The sequence below is a fragment of the Artibeus jamaicensis genome, unplaced genomic scaffold (genome assembly GCF_021234435.1).
Source record: "Artibeus jamaicensis isolate MK-2021 breed Jamaican fruit bat unplaced genomic scaffold, CSHL_Jam_final scaffold_1964, whole genome shotgun sequence".
Taxonomy (NCBI): Eukaryota; Metazoa; Chordata; class Mammalia; order Chiroptera; family Phyllostomidae; genus Artibeus; species Artibeus jamaicensis.
In genome coordinates this window covers 24,905,810-24,921,820 of record NW_026522030.1, presented here as the reverse complement: position 1 = coordinate 24,921,820, position 16,011 = coordinate 24,905,810, and the positions used below count along the sequence as shown (strand labels likewise).

General features: G+C 34.3%; 1 protein-coding gene across 13 annotated transcripts in view; it reads right to left on the bottom strand.

Moving 5' to 3' along the window:
• Nucleotides 1-16,011, bottom strand: part of AGTPBP1 (ATP/GTP binding carboxypeptidase 1) — a 210,445-nt gene that overhangs the window by 87,787 nt on the left and 106,647 nt on the right. For 10 of the 13 annotated variants that reach the window (XM_053656359.1, XM_053656357.1, XM_053656356.1 and 7 more), the window contains 5 exons: nucleotides 14,221-14,314; nucleotides 7,667-7,704; nucleotides 4,762-4,970; nucleotides 3,058-3,235; nucleotides 962-1,018 (listed from right to left, as the gene is read on the bottom strand). In XM_053656359.1, coding sequence (XP_053512334.1) covers nucleotides 962-1,018; nucleotides 3,058-3,235; nucleotides 4,762-4,970; nucleotides 7,667-7,704; nucleotides 14,221-14,314 — 576 coding nt within the window. The remainder of the gene's footprint in view (nucleotides 1-961; nucleotides 1,019-3,057; nucleotides 3,236-4,761; nucleotides 4,971-7,666; nucleotides 7,705-14,220; nucleotides 14,315-16,011) is intronic. The other 3 variants (XM_053656363.1, XM_053656361.1, XM_053656367.1) reach the window with 3 other exon arrangements.

Sequence of the window (16,011 nt, the reverse complement as noted above, 5' to 3'; positions counted from 1 at the left end):
AACCTCCTCTATCTAACATGCCAAGAAGTTAGAGGTAAATTCAAAATCACCCACTAAATTGTTTCTACCAAATTCTGATTATTGAAATCATAATAACTTCCTAACTTTCCTTTAGCATTAGGCACATCTGTTATTATCTAGCTTATTTAAAATAATCTTTGCTGTCTTGTTTTAAACATACTCTGTATTTATATTTTGTATGGTAGTAATACTGCCTTCCTCAACTCTTTCGAACTGGGAATAACAGATACACATTTGCCAATCTGTTTACTGTCATGTTTCCCATTTAGATATTTTAGGAACCTCCAGTACAGATCAGCTACTTAGATTTAGTTTTTTAACCCAATTTGAAAGTTTCTCTTTTTTAACAGGAATATTTTATCCATTTAGGTATCTTATTACTAAAACTGATTTGCTTGTTCTTGCTTTATATTTAGCACCCTAGGATTTTGTGAATCTTTGAAATGTCCTTGCTTTTCTTTAGCAGTGACAGATCCTTTCAAGAATTCCTCCCAAGAAAAAAAACATAAATGTATTTACATAAAATTTCAAAGTAGCATTCACAGTCTCTGAAATCCATCTATGGATTCCTATGATTTAACAGATCCCAGTCTAAAGATCTATTTAGTATTACATAATTAACAATTTGTGATGCTAAACAGTTACTCTGCTACCATGTCTTTGTGCATTCTTGACATCTTAATTCATCACTGGCCTGGCTGAAGTGATGCAATTACTTCAGGAAGGGTACTTAAATAATATACTTCCATACTATTACATATCTAAGAATATGTCACCTTTACATATGGAGAACAAGTAATAAGGGTTCGGAAGTCTTAAGTCGAAACTCTTCTTCCAAATCTCTGTAGATGCTGCCTATCTTTTGGCATTTGATATTCAAGGAAATAAGTATTGAAGCCAATTCAATTCATTTATCAACCAATGTTAAATGCACACTTACTATGTCTCATGCAATCTAATGGATGTTGAGGATAAAATGAAGAAAGAAAAAACAGTCCTGAGGAAGGTAAAAAAAATGAAAATTTTGATAAATGTTATGAAGCCTCATATGTGAGAAAATTACAGAAAACAGAAAGATGGCATTTTCCTTGTATCTACGCAGTTGCTATCAGAACCTTCCCCTTACATTTTAAGTCATTGGAGCTTATTAGTTAATGTATATCCCCTTTTGTAATTCAGTGATGCTTTACATCAGTCTCAGATGAGTCAGAAAAAAGGCCCTCAAAAAATATCATTTCTCTGTCATTTTCTGCACTAGAAGTCAGCTTTCTCTATACATGTGATTATTCTAGACACTGTATAAAGAACACAAGGAGGTACATCCTACCTCCCTCCCATTGTTAACCACCTGCCACATCATAGCCAAGGCTTGCTAGCTTTCTGCCTGTTAGAATCACCTCTAAACCTCATAATCCCACACTGAGACACAGACAGGAGGGAATTCCAACTGCTTTTTTATTTCCCTCCAAATTAGGTGTTAACTGAACCTCAACCTGAGTCAGAGATACTGCACTTCATATTGAAGTGGGTAAAAGCTGACACTTTTCTCAATCTAATCACATCTCTATGATGTTTATTGCATGTTCTATGCTTGTTCCATGAGAATGCTAGTTTTTAGATTCAGTAGTTTTTAGATTTTCCCATATTTTTAATTTTAAATAGAATGAGAAGAAGGAATAAAATCATTGTTTTTACTTAGCTATCTTATTCAAGTCCCAGACTTAGTCTTAGACTTTTAAATCTTTTACAGGAAGTTTCTGAATAATGCATTCTGATATTTTGTGCAAACTAAATCTGGACTTTGTGTGGACTAAACTTGTACTTCAATAATTAAATATTTTAAAATAAAATCATAAATGTGAGCCTTGTGAACCAGACATTTAAGCATGGGCCTGCAAACCAGACAATTGCGGTTCAATTCCCAGTCAGGGCATGTGCCTGGGTTGCAGACCTGTTCCCTGCAGGCCAGTTCCCAGCAGGGGATGCACAAAAGGCAACCATACATTGATATTTCTCTCCCTCTCTCCCTCCCTTCCCCTCTAAAGATAAATAAATAAAATCTTTTAAAAAAATCATAAATGTGTATCCTGTGATAAGTACCATTAACAAATCTGTATCAAGAATAATAAAAGCTGCCTTGGCTGGTGTAGCTCAGTGGATTGAGCACAGGCCTGGGAAGCAAAGGGTCGCCGGTTCAATTCCCAGTCAGGGCGCATGCCTGGGTTGCAGGCCGGGTCCCCAGTAGGGGACACATGAGAGGCAATCACACATTGATGTTTCTCTCCCACTCTTTCTCCTTCCCTTCCCCTCTCTCTAAAAAGAGTAATAAAACTAACTATAATTACTTAATTCTCCTCAATCACTTATTCCAAATAATTGATTTTAAATATAAAGCACCTTCATTTTTTTCCAAAAATGTTATCAAATGACAAGAAAATGCTTTAGAAATTCTATTAATAGGCTGGACAACTTCCTCTTTTCCATTTTCCTTGGCTTGATATTATCAAAAAAACTCTACTTTTCCCTCAGATTAAAAAGCTTAAACTTTTACTTCCTTTCCTACGTACCGACACTATTATATGGAAAGTGGCAAACAGCCAACTTCTGATAATTTCTTATGTTAAGCACAACATTCTTGGTGATTAGGTTGGGTTTGTTTCTGCTGATTAGAGGTATTTTCAACTTTAAAAAACTGAAGCTCATGAAAAAGCTAAAAATGTCAGCTCAGATATAATTACCCAAACATCTACTGTCTACACTCTTCTACTCTGAAACTTCATATAAACTATCAAGTGATGTTCCTATGTGATGCTTACATTTTTTCCACAGTGCACACTCACATTTTTGTAACAAATCCCACACTACATCCCTTAATTACTAGCCCCCAATTTCTTATATTTAAAAAAGTATTTATTAACTAAAATATAACATGAAAGTTTACTGTGTTCATTAAGGACACACACACAAAGAAAACAGTCAACAGCGCCAGACAATCCCAAAAACCACTAAGAGCCGGCAGTCCGTCCGGGGTCCTACCTTCAGGGGGTAAGCTGTAGAGCTGAGCCACAGGTCCAGCCACAGGAATAATAGGCAACTGGAAATGGAAACAACTTTTAATCGTTGGGAGTGGAAGGCGATTTTTAGGGAAACACTTCCTCATTATCAGACTGGAGGTGTTGACAAGAGGATCAAGCGTCCTGACTGCCAAACATTCCTGTTTTATAGGAAAAGAAAATAAACAAATAATTTGCCTTTAGTAAATAACAACCAAATTTACATTACTTCAGAAAGTAATACATTAATGATTTTCAAGAGACAAATGTCACAAAAACGATATTTTAACATAATATGATTATAAAGCAGCTTTAACTACTCATATGGCAAATTTAGTAGAACTTTTCCTTAAATATTTTAACTAAGCAGAAATCAATACCATCTTTGATACCAAAAGTCACCAAAGTATTAAGTAATATCTGTGAGGGACTTAGGTGTATTTAGCAAGTCTAGCACACAAAGTTTTTCAAAAGTAAGGGAGAAAGATAGTAAGATAATAAAAAGGAAACAAGAAGGAATATGCATTTGGCTGAACTTTTCTCAGAATTTTATCAGTTATCATCAATAGCACCTCTAATAAGTTGGCTGTTCAATTATAAAAAACAGTCTAAATACACGGTTTTAAGTTTTAAGAGTTTAATTTGCTGTCCTGGTATCCAATTAATCTTGTGAAGGACTAATACATAAGGGATATCAAACTATATCATTTCAAACTATATCATAACACATTATCATCATAGACAATGGACACTTAGATGGCGCTCTGACATCCTGTAAATTTTTCAGTACAAATCTTCACATCTAGTCTGTCAAAACGGATGTGAAATTAAAGCTCAGAAATGTTAAGTGGCATAAACCAAAGTTACCCAACTCTTCCTCACATATCAAATATCCACCACTGCCTATAGTAGGAATAATAAAAACAAGTGTTCATGACTGATAAGAAAAATGAAGCTAAGGGTAAACGTAAAATGTGTGCTCTTATATCTTTACTCTCATGCAGAGAGAGATTATTAGTCATGTATAAGCCAGGTGGCACAATTATACCTGGCTGGAATTTTCAAGGACAGTTTTCTTTCTAGTAACGACAGCCTACTGAAAACAAAGGACCACACTGCACAGCCCATTTCCCAGAGCTGACACTCTTCTACAGACGCTGCAACAAATCTCACTGAAGATATCATCAGGAAGGCAGGTTACAATAGCAGACAGAACTAGGAACCCTAACTCCAGGTTTCACTTTTGTCCCCTCTCCATTTTAAAATGCTCTGTAAGTAATAATAAAGAAAACAGGAAAAATGCTCTATGCAGAAGAAAGAACACTCACAAGCAACAGAATTGCATTACCAACTGTAAAACATCCAAATACACCTTATGAGGGAAACACGCAAATAGCCAACTGTGCATCTTAGAAAACATGGCTACATGGAATCCCTTCCTGCCCAGTGGATAGATTTATGTATCTTCCTCTTACCTGTGTGGAAAAATTTCACACTGCAGACATATGCACTTAAGCACTTTCTCCAACTCAGTCTGTGGTCACATGTGAGAAATGATTATGCCTTTTGGTTTTCAATGTTTTAAAAAATATATTTATCATACCTTTGGAGTATTTTTAGAAATACTAAGTTTTCTTAAGAACTGAATATTATTAATACATGATCACAGTAACAGGAAAAAACTCACTTGCGAAGTGTTATAGAGAATTTTCATCCCATTGGCATCAATAAAGGCTTTTCTTCCCAGCTTGATGTTTGTTACGTTTTTTAAACTCTGTAAAATGCCTTTCCGAATGAGCATGTTCCTGTGCCGACTATCATGGCGGTGCCAATCTACATAAATTGTTAAAAGCACTTGGACATATCCTCTGTCTACAGCTCTCCTGGCATTTGTTTCTTTAACAAAAGAAAATTGAGAAAGAATATTTTTTAAGTGAAAGGAGAAGTGGTAGAATAAACAAATTGAAAATATAACCACAATATTGTAATAAACTCTTAAAAGAACTTTATCAAAAAATGGCAACCATATATTTAAATATTTTTAATCTAACAAACTAAATTCCAGAAGATAAATTATAGTATTTTACAGAAACCTGCCCATATATTGTTTTCTGGTTAATAAAAACAGAATATATTTAATGCAATTAGGGCTACCTCTTTTAAATGTTAATATGAACAAAACTTTTCATGTCTTTTAAACTTATGAATGTACTGACTTTGATTACAATAAATGGAATGTAGAAGCCTTTAACTTACGATCTGTGAATAGAATTTTGTTAAAAACCATTACCATTATTGTAACCTCTATTACAAACTTTGTGTTTCCACTGAGATTAACTAGATTGGATTATAGGTCCTATTACAAACTTAGTGTTTCCATTAAAATTAATTCTTTAATTACCTCTATAATTACATAAATATCCATGCCATAATTCTTAGTTAAAATACTTACAGAACTTATTTAGCAAATAAATGTAAGAAGCATTATATAATTAGAAGATGGTGATTTCCAATCCTTATTTTTTAATGTAGTGAAACTATATTAAAGGGATTTTTGAAAATGGTCAATTTTGGGGAGATAGAATTAACAGAAATCCACTAATTTGACTTATTTTATTATTTTTAACTGCTAATATTTAAGATTATTAACCAAATAGGTACATTTAATTAAGCTGTCAGCAAGAGAATCCTAATGCAACATCTGAAGCCACCAAGCATCACTGGGTCGACCTGTTATAAGAGTACAAAATAAAGTGGACCACCAACCCATCTGAGGTGGTTCAGTTACGGAGAAATATCAGTCCCTTCCTAGTCTAAGTTTACCTATGAAATGACCCCATGGACATTAAGACAATGCAACAGTCAAGTCCTGCTACTTTTAATTGCCTCAAAGAAATACCAGTTTCCAACTGTGCTAATACATATCTAAAACATAAAATTTAAGACAGTGAAATCAACGTAATTAATGCCCTCTCAGAAAGCGTGCTTGTACATTAGAGAGCTAGAAGAAACTTCCAGGGTAGGGAAGGGGTGGGGTCCTATGTAAATGTTTCCAAACCTCTATTAACAGTGCCTAGCAAAGCTAGTTTGGCTAAGGCTGTGCCTATTTACAATACAGTTCCATAGTTTTGGCTGGCAATAGTTTCATGTATTTTAAATGAATATACATACTTTGTTTATACCAGTTAGAATATATAAGCCTTTAGCTTACTAGCTATGAATATCTTTCTTAAAAAAACATGCTCAATGTAACTCCTGTTACAAACGCTGTCTCTACCGTAATTCTCAATAGCCTAAGTTAAATTTATAAGGAATACTGAAACTTTTTATTAAAGTTCAAATTAAAAAAACTTGCCCATAACTCAAACACAGGTGCCAAGTGACCCTAAAGAGAAGTGAACAGAGCCACCTGCAACTGAGCACAATTAGTACAGTTTACTGAAGGGTGTTCTACTCATGTGACCAGGACGCCCAGCTTACACTCAGCCTGTGTCTCTTCTTCCCTTTCCAGTTACAACCTGAAATCCAACTTGGGTTTCCCTTTACGCTGCAGCATCCAACCGATGAAGCTGCACTGTGTATCTCCACTCTGCACTTTCTGCACTTTGTATACATACTTTATACTCTCTTGGGATTATTCCAGTAGTTTAATTCTCATTTTAAAGTAAATGTCTATCCCTTTCCCTCCAAGAAAATGCTCCAAAACACCCTAGTGCATTTAAAAATAGGCCTCTAGTATAGAATACTAATACCTAAAGTGATTTTTTAAAATTTAATAAATCATTACCAAATATCAGATTTACCAACTAGTCATTTGTTACTATTCAAATAAACAGTTCTGGTTCTTCAAACTTAAGGAAATGTTGTTCTACCCTAGAAAGACAATTTGGGGGAAAAATAAAACTGAAAGCCAACAATACAGATCTTAAAGACTAAAATGTTATTGTGGTTAAATAAATGTTAATCAACCAATGAAAATAGGGGTGCTAATGAAACGTATTTAAAGTAGAGTTACTGAATATCTTGGTGAAAAAAAAACATGAAATGTAGATGACTATGATTACTCTTCAAAGGTATCATATCATAATACAACCCATTTATTCCAATGCTTCAATTTTGAAGATAGTGCTTTAGTTTGTCAATTAACTTAGTAAACTATAAATTTACATTAGTAGCCATTTTAATGTTATAAATTTGAATTTATGGTAGAAGTAAAATTTCTAATAAGAGGGTTCTAAATTAAAATCATGTGTATTATACATAGAGTGATTATTCAAGATAGTCTTCACAGTAAACATTTTCAATGCTATGTTAACTTCAGTTTTTTAAATAAATACATAACATTTACATATTACTTTCCCCTACTAACAGGGCCTTATATCTGTATAGTCATAACATAGAAAAAGAAACTAATATTTTGAATAAGTTGTAGATCAATAAACATAAACGACATTAGTTATTACTCAATTTTGACATTAAATTATTATAAACCAGGTTTATAACTATAGACTAAATCTATATTTCCAGTTTAACAATGTAGATAAAATACTTGAAAATACAGTATCTAGTATTTCTAGTATTTAAAAACTTACTTGATTTTAGCAATGCAGCAAGAGTGTCTAAAGCAACCCTGTCAACATGAGAAAACACAAACAACAACAAAACTAGTAAAATTAATCTACAATAGTAAATTCATACAATCTTTTCAGGTTAGTAATTATTATCTATTCCAAAAGTCATCCCTGTTATAGTCCATTGCATGTGGTGCTTCCCTGTACACATCTCTCCCTTCAGGTTAGACCTGAATGTACAGGAAAACTGAAATAGCAACAGAAAAGCACCCAAAATTTTTTTAAAGAAAAAAAAATAACAACATCTACATCTTTACGTCAGAGGTCAGAGGACTAAAACCAGTAACCGTACCAGTGTCTGACCCTGACAGAGTTCACACAGGGACGTTATTAAGACTCACAAAGAAATTAAAAACAAGTTCCACACAAATAAAGTTCATAACTAGGAAATTCTACAGACCCTTGTAGCTATCTGGTTGTAAAGTATTTTAGCTTTATCAAGCAATAATCCTAATATTTAAGGTGATAATAAATGCAAAATATTGGAACTAGGAGGTTTAGGGAGAGGTAGTTGGAGCCCTTAACATTTTTCAGTTATAAGGCACCAATGAGAATAATGAACCTAATTAGTATCTCAAAAACTTATGTGCCCATTAGAGGATCAAGAAATAGCTCCCCAAATTGAAGATACTTACATTTTCTTTGAACATAAACACTCAGTTACATACAGTGAAATCAACTGCCATTAATCTGCTTTAAAAGTGCATATAAATATCACTATGGAGAACCTATAACTCAAATAGTTTTTTTTTTACAAAAAAAGTTGACTTACTGAAAAAATGGCACTTAATTTCAGCAACTAAGAATATAAGGCTGCACACATACTACAGTACTTCTTAGTAAGATTTCAACAATTTTAATTAATTTGCATAAAACATGTACATTGTTAAACTTAAGCATTTCACTCATCATTAAGCATTTGTTGAATGCCTACTAGATACCCACAAAAGTAGGTTCCTCGTGGCTATAAAGTTAGAGAACAAATTTATCTCTTTCACAGATAATTTTACAATTTAGATAATGTAATAAAATGTACACACGTGTGAAAAAGCTACCCAAGAAATTAAGAAACAAAGCTGCATATTTCAGTGGTACAGGAGACACAGCCTGACCAGACATGAGCACAGGTAAAGAAGTCAATCAGAGGACTGAAGATGGACACTGGTTCCAGCGACACCTGACACCATAATCACAAGCACGCAGAGAGAACCACGTGACAGCGGGGGCAGAGACGGAAATGGTGCGGGAGCAGCCACTGAGGCAGTGTTCACTGTTCACTGATGATAAACGCCCATCACCGCCATCCTCTAGAGCAGCGATTTCCAACCTCGTTCATCTCATGACACACGTAAACTAATATTGTAGCACACTGTACTTTTTGCCAATCTGACAAAAAAATAGGTATAATTTTGATTCATCCACACTGGACAGCGACTGTTGTGTTAGCTGTTGTTGGGGTTTTTTTATTTGACAGCCGAAGGGAAAAGAGGGCGGTGCCCCCGACTCAACAGTCAGGCAGCGAACCTTTTAAACATTCCCGCGGCACAGACACGCTGCTCCTGAGCAAGTGAGCAGCTGCACTTCTGTTTACTGACATAAATAGAGCAAGCATATCAACCTCTACTTATAGCATTTGCAAAATAAAAACAATAGTATATGCTTTTAAAAATATTATAAATTCGTGCCTGTAACTTCTTTAAAAACAATGTGAAGTTTTAGGAATAATGAGTTAAAAGTAAATGAAAATTATATGCTGTTTTTATAGCACTGGAACATTAAGAAACATTTCATAATCGTATAATTATGCAATAAAATGTACATAGGATTGTATGTATCATTTTTAAATTGATCAACATTAAACACAGAACTAAAGGGATCTTCCGAGAGAAACAGCAATTTATAAAAAATAAAATGAAAAACACTTGTTCAGCAAGAACTGATAAATGCCAGAAACTATTATAGGTGCCTCAGAAATAGTTTAATTCTTAAAACAGCTCAGGTCCATAGAACTAGCACACTTTATAAATAAGGAAACTAAAAGACTTCAGAGTATAATTTGCCTAGAATAACACAGAAACTAAGTGACATGAAAAGTAAATTTCTCTGGTTGAATTTCTCTGTTGAGAAAGAAAATGCTGAAACCAGAAACATCAGTCTCCTCCCAAACGTGCTGACGTCCTAGCCCCCAGTCCCGAAGATGGAACTTTACTTGAAACAGGGTTGCTACAGATGTAATTAATTAAGATGAGATCATAATGGAGTAAGCGGCTCTTAATCGGTAATGACTGGTACCCTTATAAGAAGAGGAAAGACTATTTAAAGACAAACACACCAGGAGAGAACCCATGTAATGACAAAAGCAGGGACTGAAATGCTGCAGCTGCAAGCTAAGGAACCGCAAAGATCACCAGCAACCCACCAAAAGCTAGGAAGACACAAGGAAGGGTTATCCCATTCAGGTCTTAGAAGGACCACTGGCAGTGCTGACTAGTTGATGTTGGACTTCCAGCTTCCAGAACTGTGAGAAAATACATTTCTGTTATCTTAAGCCACCTAATTTGTACTAGGTTCTTTATCATAACAGCCCTATGAAACTGATGCAGTCGCTTGCAACATAGATTTTCCCCGTCTACGGCTAAGTCTGTATTCAAAATTACAAAAATCACACAGTACTTTCAGAAACAGTCTTTCTCCCTGCTAGCAGTTGTTTGTAAAACATCTGAAACAAATCAAAGTGCTTCTGAGTTTCTAATCCTTGATGTTTATTCTTCAAGACTGACAACTAGAACACAAACCCAGTTCTTTCTAACTCCAAAGCCGGTTCTTTTTGACTCCATGCTTGTTCCATAGCTCCACTAGACTAAAAAAATATATGAAGTTTGGTGCAAAGTTCTCTTGATACTTTCACCAATGTTACTTAAATGGTATTTTTAAAAAGTTCAGTACAAAGGAATTTCTGAAATTCTACAACACGTGTAAGCCAGGAGGAATTTATAATATAAAAATTACAAACAAATGTTTGAAATGTATAGTTTGTATTATGTTAATTGATTAGAACTTCTCAGTACCAATATTTTATACTTCCTCATGTATTTTTCCAATATTCATGTGTCACACACAATCATACAACCAACAGTGGCTTAGAAAGCAGCCTGTGGCTTATCCATGTAGGAGCAGTGGAAGAAGAAAAGCTTAAGCCCCAGGTACTCAGAAGCTCCATAAAGTAGGGGTCTGTGCTTACAATAATTTCCAAACCTGTTGTAACTCAAAAAGACAGAGTTACAACAACTTCCAGAGTTGCTTCCTTCTAGATTAATAGTGTTTAAATCCAAAACATAAAATTGGGAAGGAACGGAAATCCTAAAGGGAAGCACGACCCTTCAAACATAAATAATATCCCTCAATCTTCTCCCATAAAATTTAGAGCATTGCTTAAGAGGAAGAAGAACTCTTGATACAAACTGCAGATATCAAAACTTTCTAAATTAAAGGGGGAGGCCCTAAGGTGATAAAGAAATCAAGATATGAACATTTGGTCAATGAATGATTCTTTTTAAAGATTTTATTTATTTATTTTTAGCGAGAGTGGAAGGAAAGGAGGAAGAGAAACATCAATGTGTGTTTGTCTCTCACACGTCCCCTACTGGGGACCAGGCCTGCAACCCAGGCATGGGCCCTGACTGGGAATCAAACCAGCAACCCTTTGGTCTGCAGCCTGGCACTCAAACCACTGAACCACACAGCCAGGGCCGATTTTTTTTTAAGTAAAAATAAATTTTAAAATTTGTTTTCCTTTTTAAAATATAAATAAAAAAGAATTAAAGAATAATCTATGTAACAATATTCCTTTCTCAGAAGTTTAGATCCACAGGTTTGTACATGGTTTTGGACATATTCCATGTTGTATATTATAAAGATTATTTGTGAAATGCTTCTACTAGGGACATTTTATATTACATTTGGTAAATTGGTTAAAATAGAACAATGTAGATCTAAAGTAGAAGATCAGAACCATTACCTAAAAGATAAACTATAAAGTACTTTAAAGATCAAGGGAGAAAAATGGTATATAAATTAAAAATAAGGAATGTATTTTAGTATTAACTAGGATTTATTTGCATGCACATTACTACATTACCTATCTGAATTAATTATACCGCATTAATATAAGTATTGTGCTAATTACAGGCATCATCTCATTAAATACTGACAGCAACCTGATGATGTAGGTGGTACTACTACCATTTTACAGCCAGGAACCTGGGCCATAATAAGTTACATAACTTACTTCATATCATGGAGCCAGTAAGGAACAGAGCAACATGCAAACCCATGCTGCCTGTCTCCAGAGCCCACTCACTACACTAACCAATTCTGTAAGTATGTTTCACTACCCGTGATACAATGACTTTATCTTGTTACATTTCGTCAGATGCTCTAGGATTATGCATGATTTTTGCATAAATATGTTAAGTCATCCCACCAAATAATACTTAATAAATAATTATATGTGCAAGTTAGTTCCCATTTTCAAAAGGATACAAGCTAAAATACTTGACCTTTATTAAGAAAGGGTAAAAAGACTGAAAATGTTCTGAATCTTGTTTACAGAATTTAACTAAATAATGCGGACAAGTTCTTCCTTATAAAAGAATCATAGCTGATAAAAGTGGAAAAATGAGAAAATTGTAAAAGTCACTGTCTTCCAAACCCTAAAGAAAAAAACGATCTAGGCAATGTCATGAAATATTACTGAATTATTAGGTAAAAAGGGGGGGACCCCATCAACTCAATCATGTTAAGTGATGCAAAACAGAGTCTCTACCACCACCTCTGAAACAATTCCGACCAGAATGAAAAGAACTCAAATCTAATCAAGCCTCTTGGCTCTGTCATCAGTCTACAGAAAATCTGAGGGATATACCTACATGTTTAAATGACCCCAGGATACAGTCATCTGAATCCACAATGTTAGGACATTTCTACAAAACAGCCCTCAGGTCCTTTAACAAATAACAAAACAGAACCAAGAAAATGGGGGACTGTTACTGATTTTAAAAGACTGTAAGACACACTACTCAGACTCAAATAGAATTTATACACTTTATTTGAATCCTGATCTGAACAAGCCACTGCAAAAAAATATATATGCTTTTTAAATAATCCAAAAATATTAGATGATATTAAGGAATTATTATTTTGTTGGGCAAAGAAATTACATTGTGGTAACACTAAAAGTAAAAATCTCTGTGTCTGGTATTAATCAAACACAAAAAATTAACAGAACAAATGCAATGGGCATTTGTTTTAAAATACCCCAGAAAAAAACGGTGTGTAGAACGAGGAAAGATGAAATAAAAATGACAGAATGCAGATCATTGCTGAAACTGAGTGACAGGTGTACCAGGTTTCTTATTCAGTTCTTTCCATGTTTGTGTAGGTTTGGAATAAAGTGTGAACCTCGTCTGGGTCCCCATTCGAACATACAGTGTACACGGCCATTCCGTGACACCTGGAGAAAACTGGACACAGACGGGATTTTAGATTATATTAAGGACTTAATAATTTTTTGAGTATAGTTATAGTACAGTGGTCATTTTTTTAAGTACCTATTTAGTTGAGATATACTAAAGTACTTAGGGGGAAAATTAGAAAATATCTGAGATGTGCTTACAGAAATTCATTTATACATATGAATTTTTGTACATATACACACACACATGAATTTTTATACACACACACACACACACATATAGATACATGACATCTAGAATTTGCTTAAAAATACCCAACAAAAATTTTAAAAAGCATCGAAGGAAAGAAATGAAAAATGACAGAATGGTGTTAAGTATCTATAATAAGCAATTAATATAACTACTCAAGATAATTACTTGGTTCACTATAATGTAAACTCTATGTATATTTGAAAAGTTCCACATAAAATTTTTTAGAGAATATAAATAGCTTATATAGCTTAATATACCTATATTAACATGGCTGTAACATAGCTTTAAAAAAAACTAAATATAACCAAGAAACTGGAGACTGCTTTTATTTTCTGAGGTTGAAAGACCTACAAATGTTTTCAAAATAAGAAAAAAGAGTAACATTATTTTGGCAAAAAATGTATAAATTAAAAATATGTTCAAATAACTGTGAGAATGAAGGAAGTAGTCACTGAAGATTGCAAAATTGGTAGGAAATATAGTAGGCATTCAATAAATGTTTCTGAATGAATGACACTCTACAAATGATCTTTTTTCCTCTTATAGTATCTAGGAATGATCAAAATCTAAATTTCTGTAACACTATATTCAATGATTTAAAGTTTTCTAATTTTCATATACTTTCAAAGGTTAAACTTCATACTGAAGAAAATCTTTATCATAATAAAATCACTGTTGAAGAACTAAGAAAGAACCCACCGTACAATTTACTGTTCCTTGCACAGGTCAGGATGAGGAGACCCAGAAAAATCAAAGAAAACTCTGTTTATACTCGAAACATTTACTCACTTCATAAGACCCGAATTCTTCTTACTAAATGGCCCAATGATTTTAAACATCAGTTCCACAACTCCATTTTTCCCTAAGAATACTGAATTCACAGCTAGAAGGGGGAGAAAAAATATTTAATCATTTAAAAATCTCAGGAAGTAGCAATGTGTATACTTGGTGCAACATAATCAAAAACTTATACTAAGTGTTTAATAAATGTAACTCATGTCCCTCATAAAGTCCACTTTAACGGATCACTTAAAATATTTTTTTTGCTTTTATCTTTAGGGGAAGTTGTAAGAAATTCTCAAAGAAGTTATATAAAACAATAAAATGTTACTACTAAAAACAAATACTTTTAAGTTACTTCATTTGTTTCTTCAATAACTGGAGTGAACTTGACTAAATACCAGGCATGGGGAATGGGAGACAAAAATCAGCAGTGTCTGCTCTCGGAGAACAGTGCAGAGGAGAATGACAGAAACAGTGAACCAATAAACACCGACTTACTTTTTTAACAGATTAAGAGTTGTCAGGCATTTTTAGGTGACAACAGTGAGGAGGCCCCAGTCCACAGTGAGACAGAAGGCACTGCTGGAGACCCTGACGGCTGGGCTCTGTCTCTACTGAGGAGGAGGAGGGCCTGGCTGGGCCCAGGGCTGCAGTGGGGGGCGGGCGTGGCTCTGGGGAACCTTGGGGGATGCGAATGCGGACGATGGAACGGTAGTGAACCAACACCATGGGTGTGAGCAGTTAAACAGAGAGTATCAAACAGAGACATGCCAGTGGGAAGAATAGTTGGGAAAAGAAGTTAAGCCAATTATAAAGGACCCTAAAAGCTGTTCATTCTTCCAACTATAGGGAATTGCCCGAAAGAAACAAACATTTACTGGAAAATGACAGAGCAAAAACACTGTATGTGAAATGACACCAACAATGATAATAAATGGATAAAACATACACTTTGATAATGTGTGGAATTATGTCTTAAAACAAGATCTGCATTTTAATCACAGGTCAGATCTCACAGCACTCTGGGGAAGAGAGATTTGAGAGAGACCATTAGGAGGCAGGGTGCTAGCTGACAGGTAAAAGTGACCTTAATTCAACAGCTGCACTGTAGTAGAAAAAAAGTTTCACAGAAGATGCAATTACCTAACCAGAAAATTGTGCACAATATTTTAAGCTCTGAACAAATACTATAAAAGTTATAAACCACTTATTAGCCTTCTAGTGGTTAATTCAGTAAAATGCCACCAAAAATGTTGCTCTGAAAGTTTTGTACAGTGTTTGTATTCTCCTCCGTATGTGTTTAGTACCTGTCACTCCTTCGAATTCTGTCAGTGCTGTCTTCCTTCTCCCTTAACTGGGGTGTTCAGTGGTTAATCTGTTTTATTTCTAATCCAATGCTTTATTGTTTTTTTTTAGATCAGCCATTTTTTTTATTTTCTAAGGTTTTTTTCTTTACTATTTCATTTCCCTTCTTTCCATTTATTGCTCTGTTCTTAATTTCACTGGTTAGATATCCCATTCATTCATTTATTTATATGCTTTTTAATTATAGAAGTGTTATTTACATATTCAAAGCTACTTTCCTCTGAGCACACCTGTAGCCATACTATCAAGGTACAGACATAGAAAATAAATATACACATGTACATGTGTACAGGCATTATCTACCTCTTTCATTATTTTGCAGTGATATTCTATAATAACATGTACTCTACAATTTCAATCACAGGTGTTTTGTTAACCACCCCAATTCCACAATCAGGAAATAGAAAGAAAATCAACACCTTATGGGTTTGG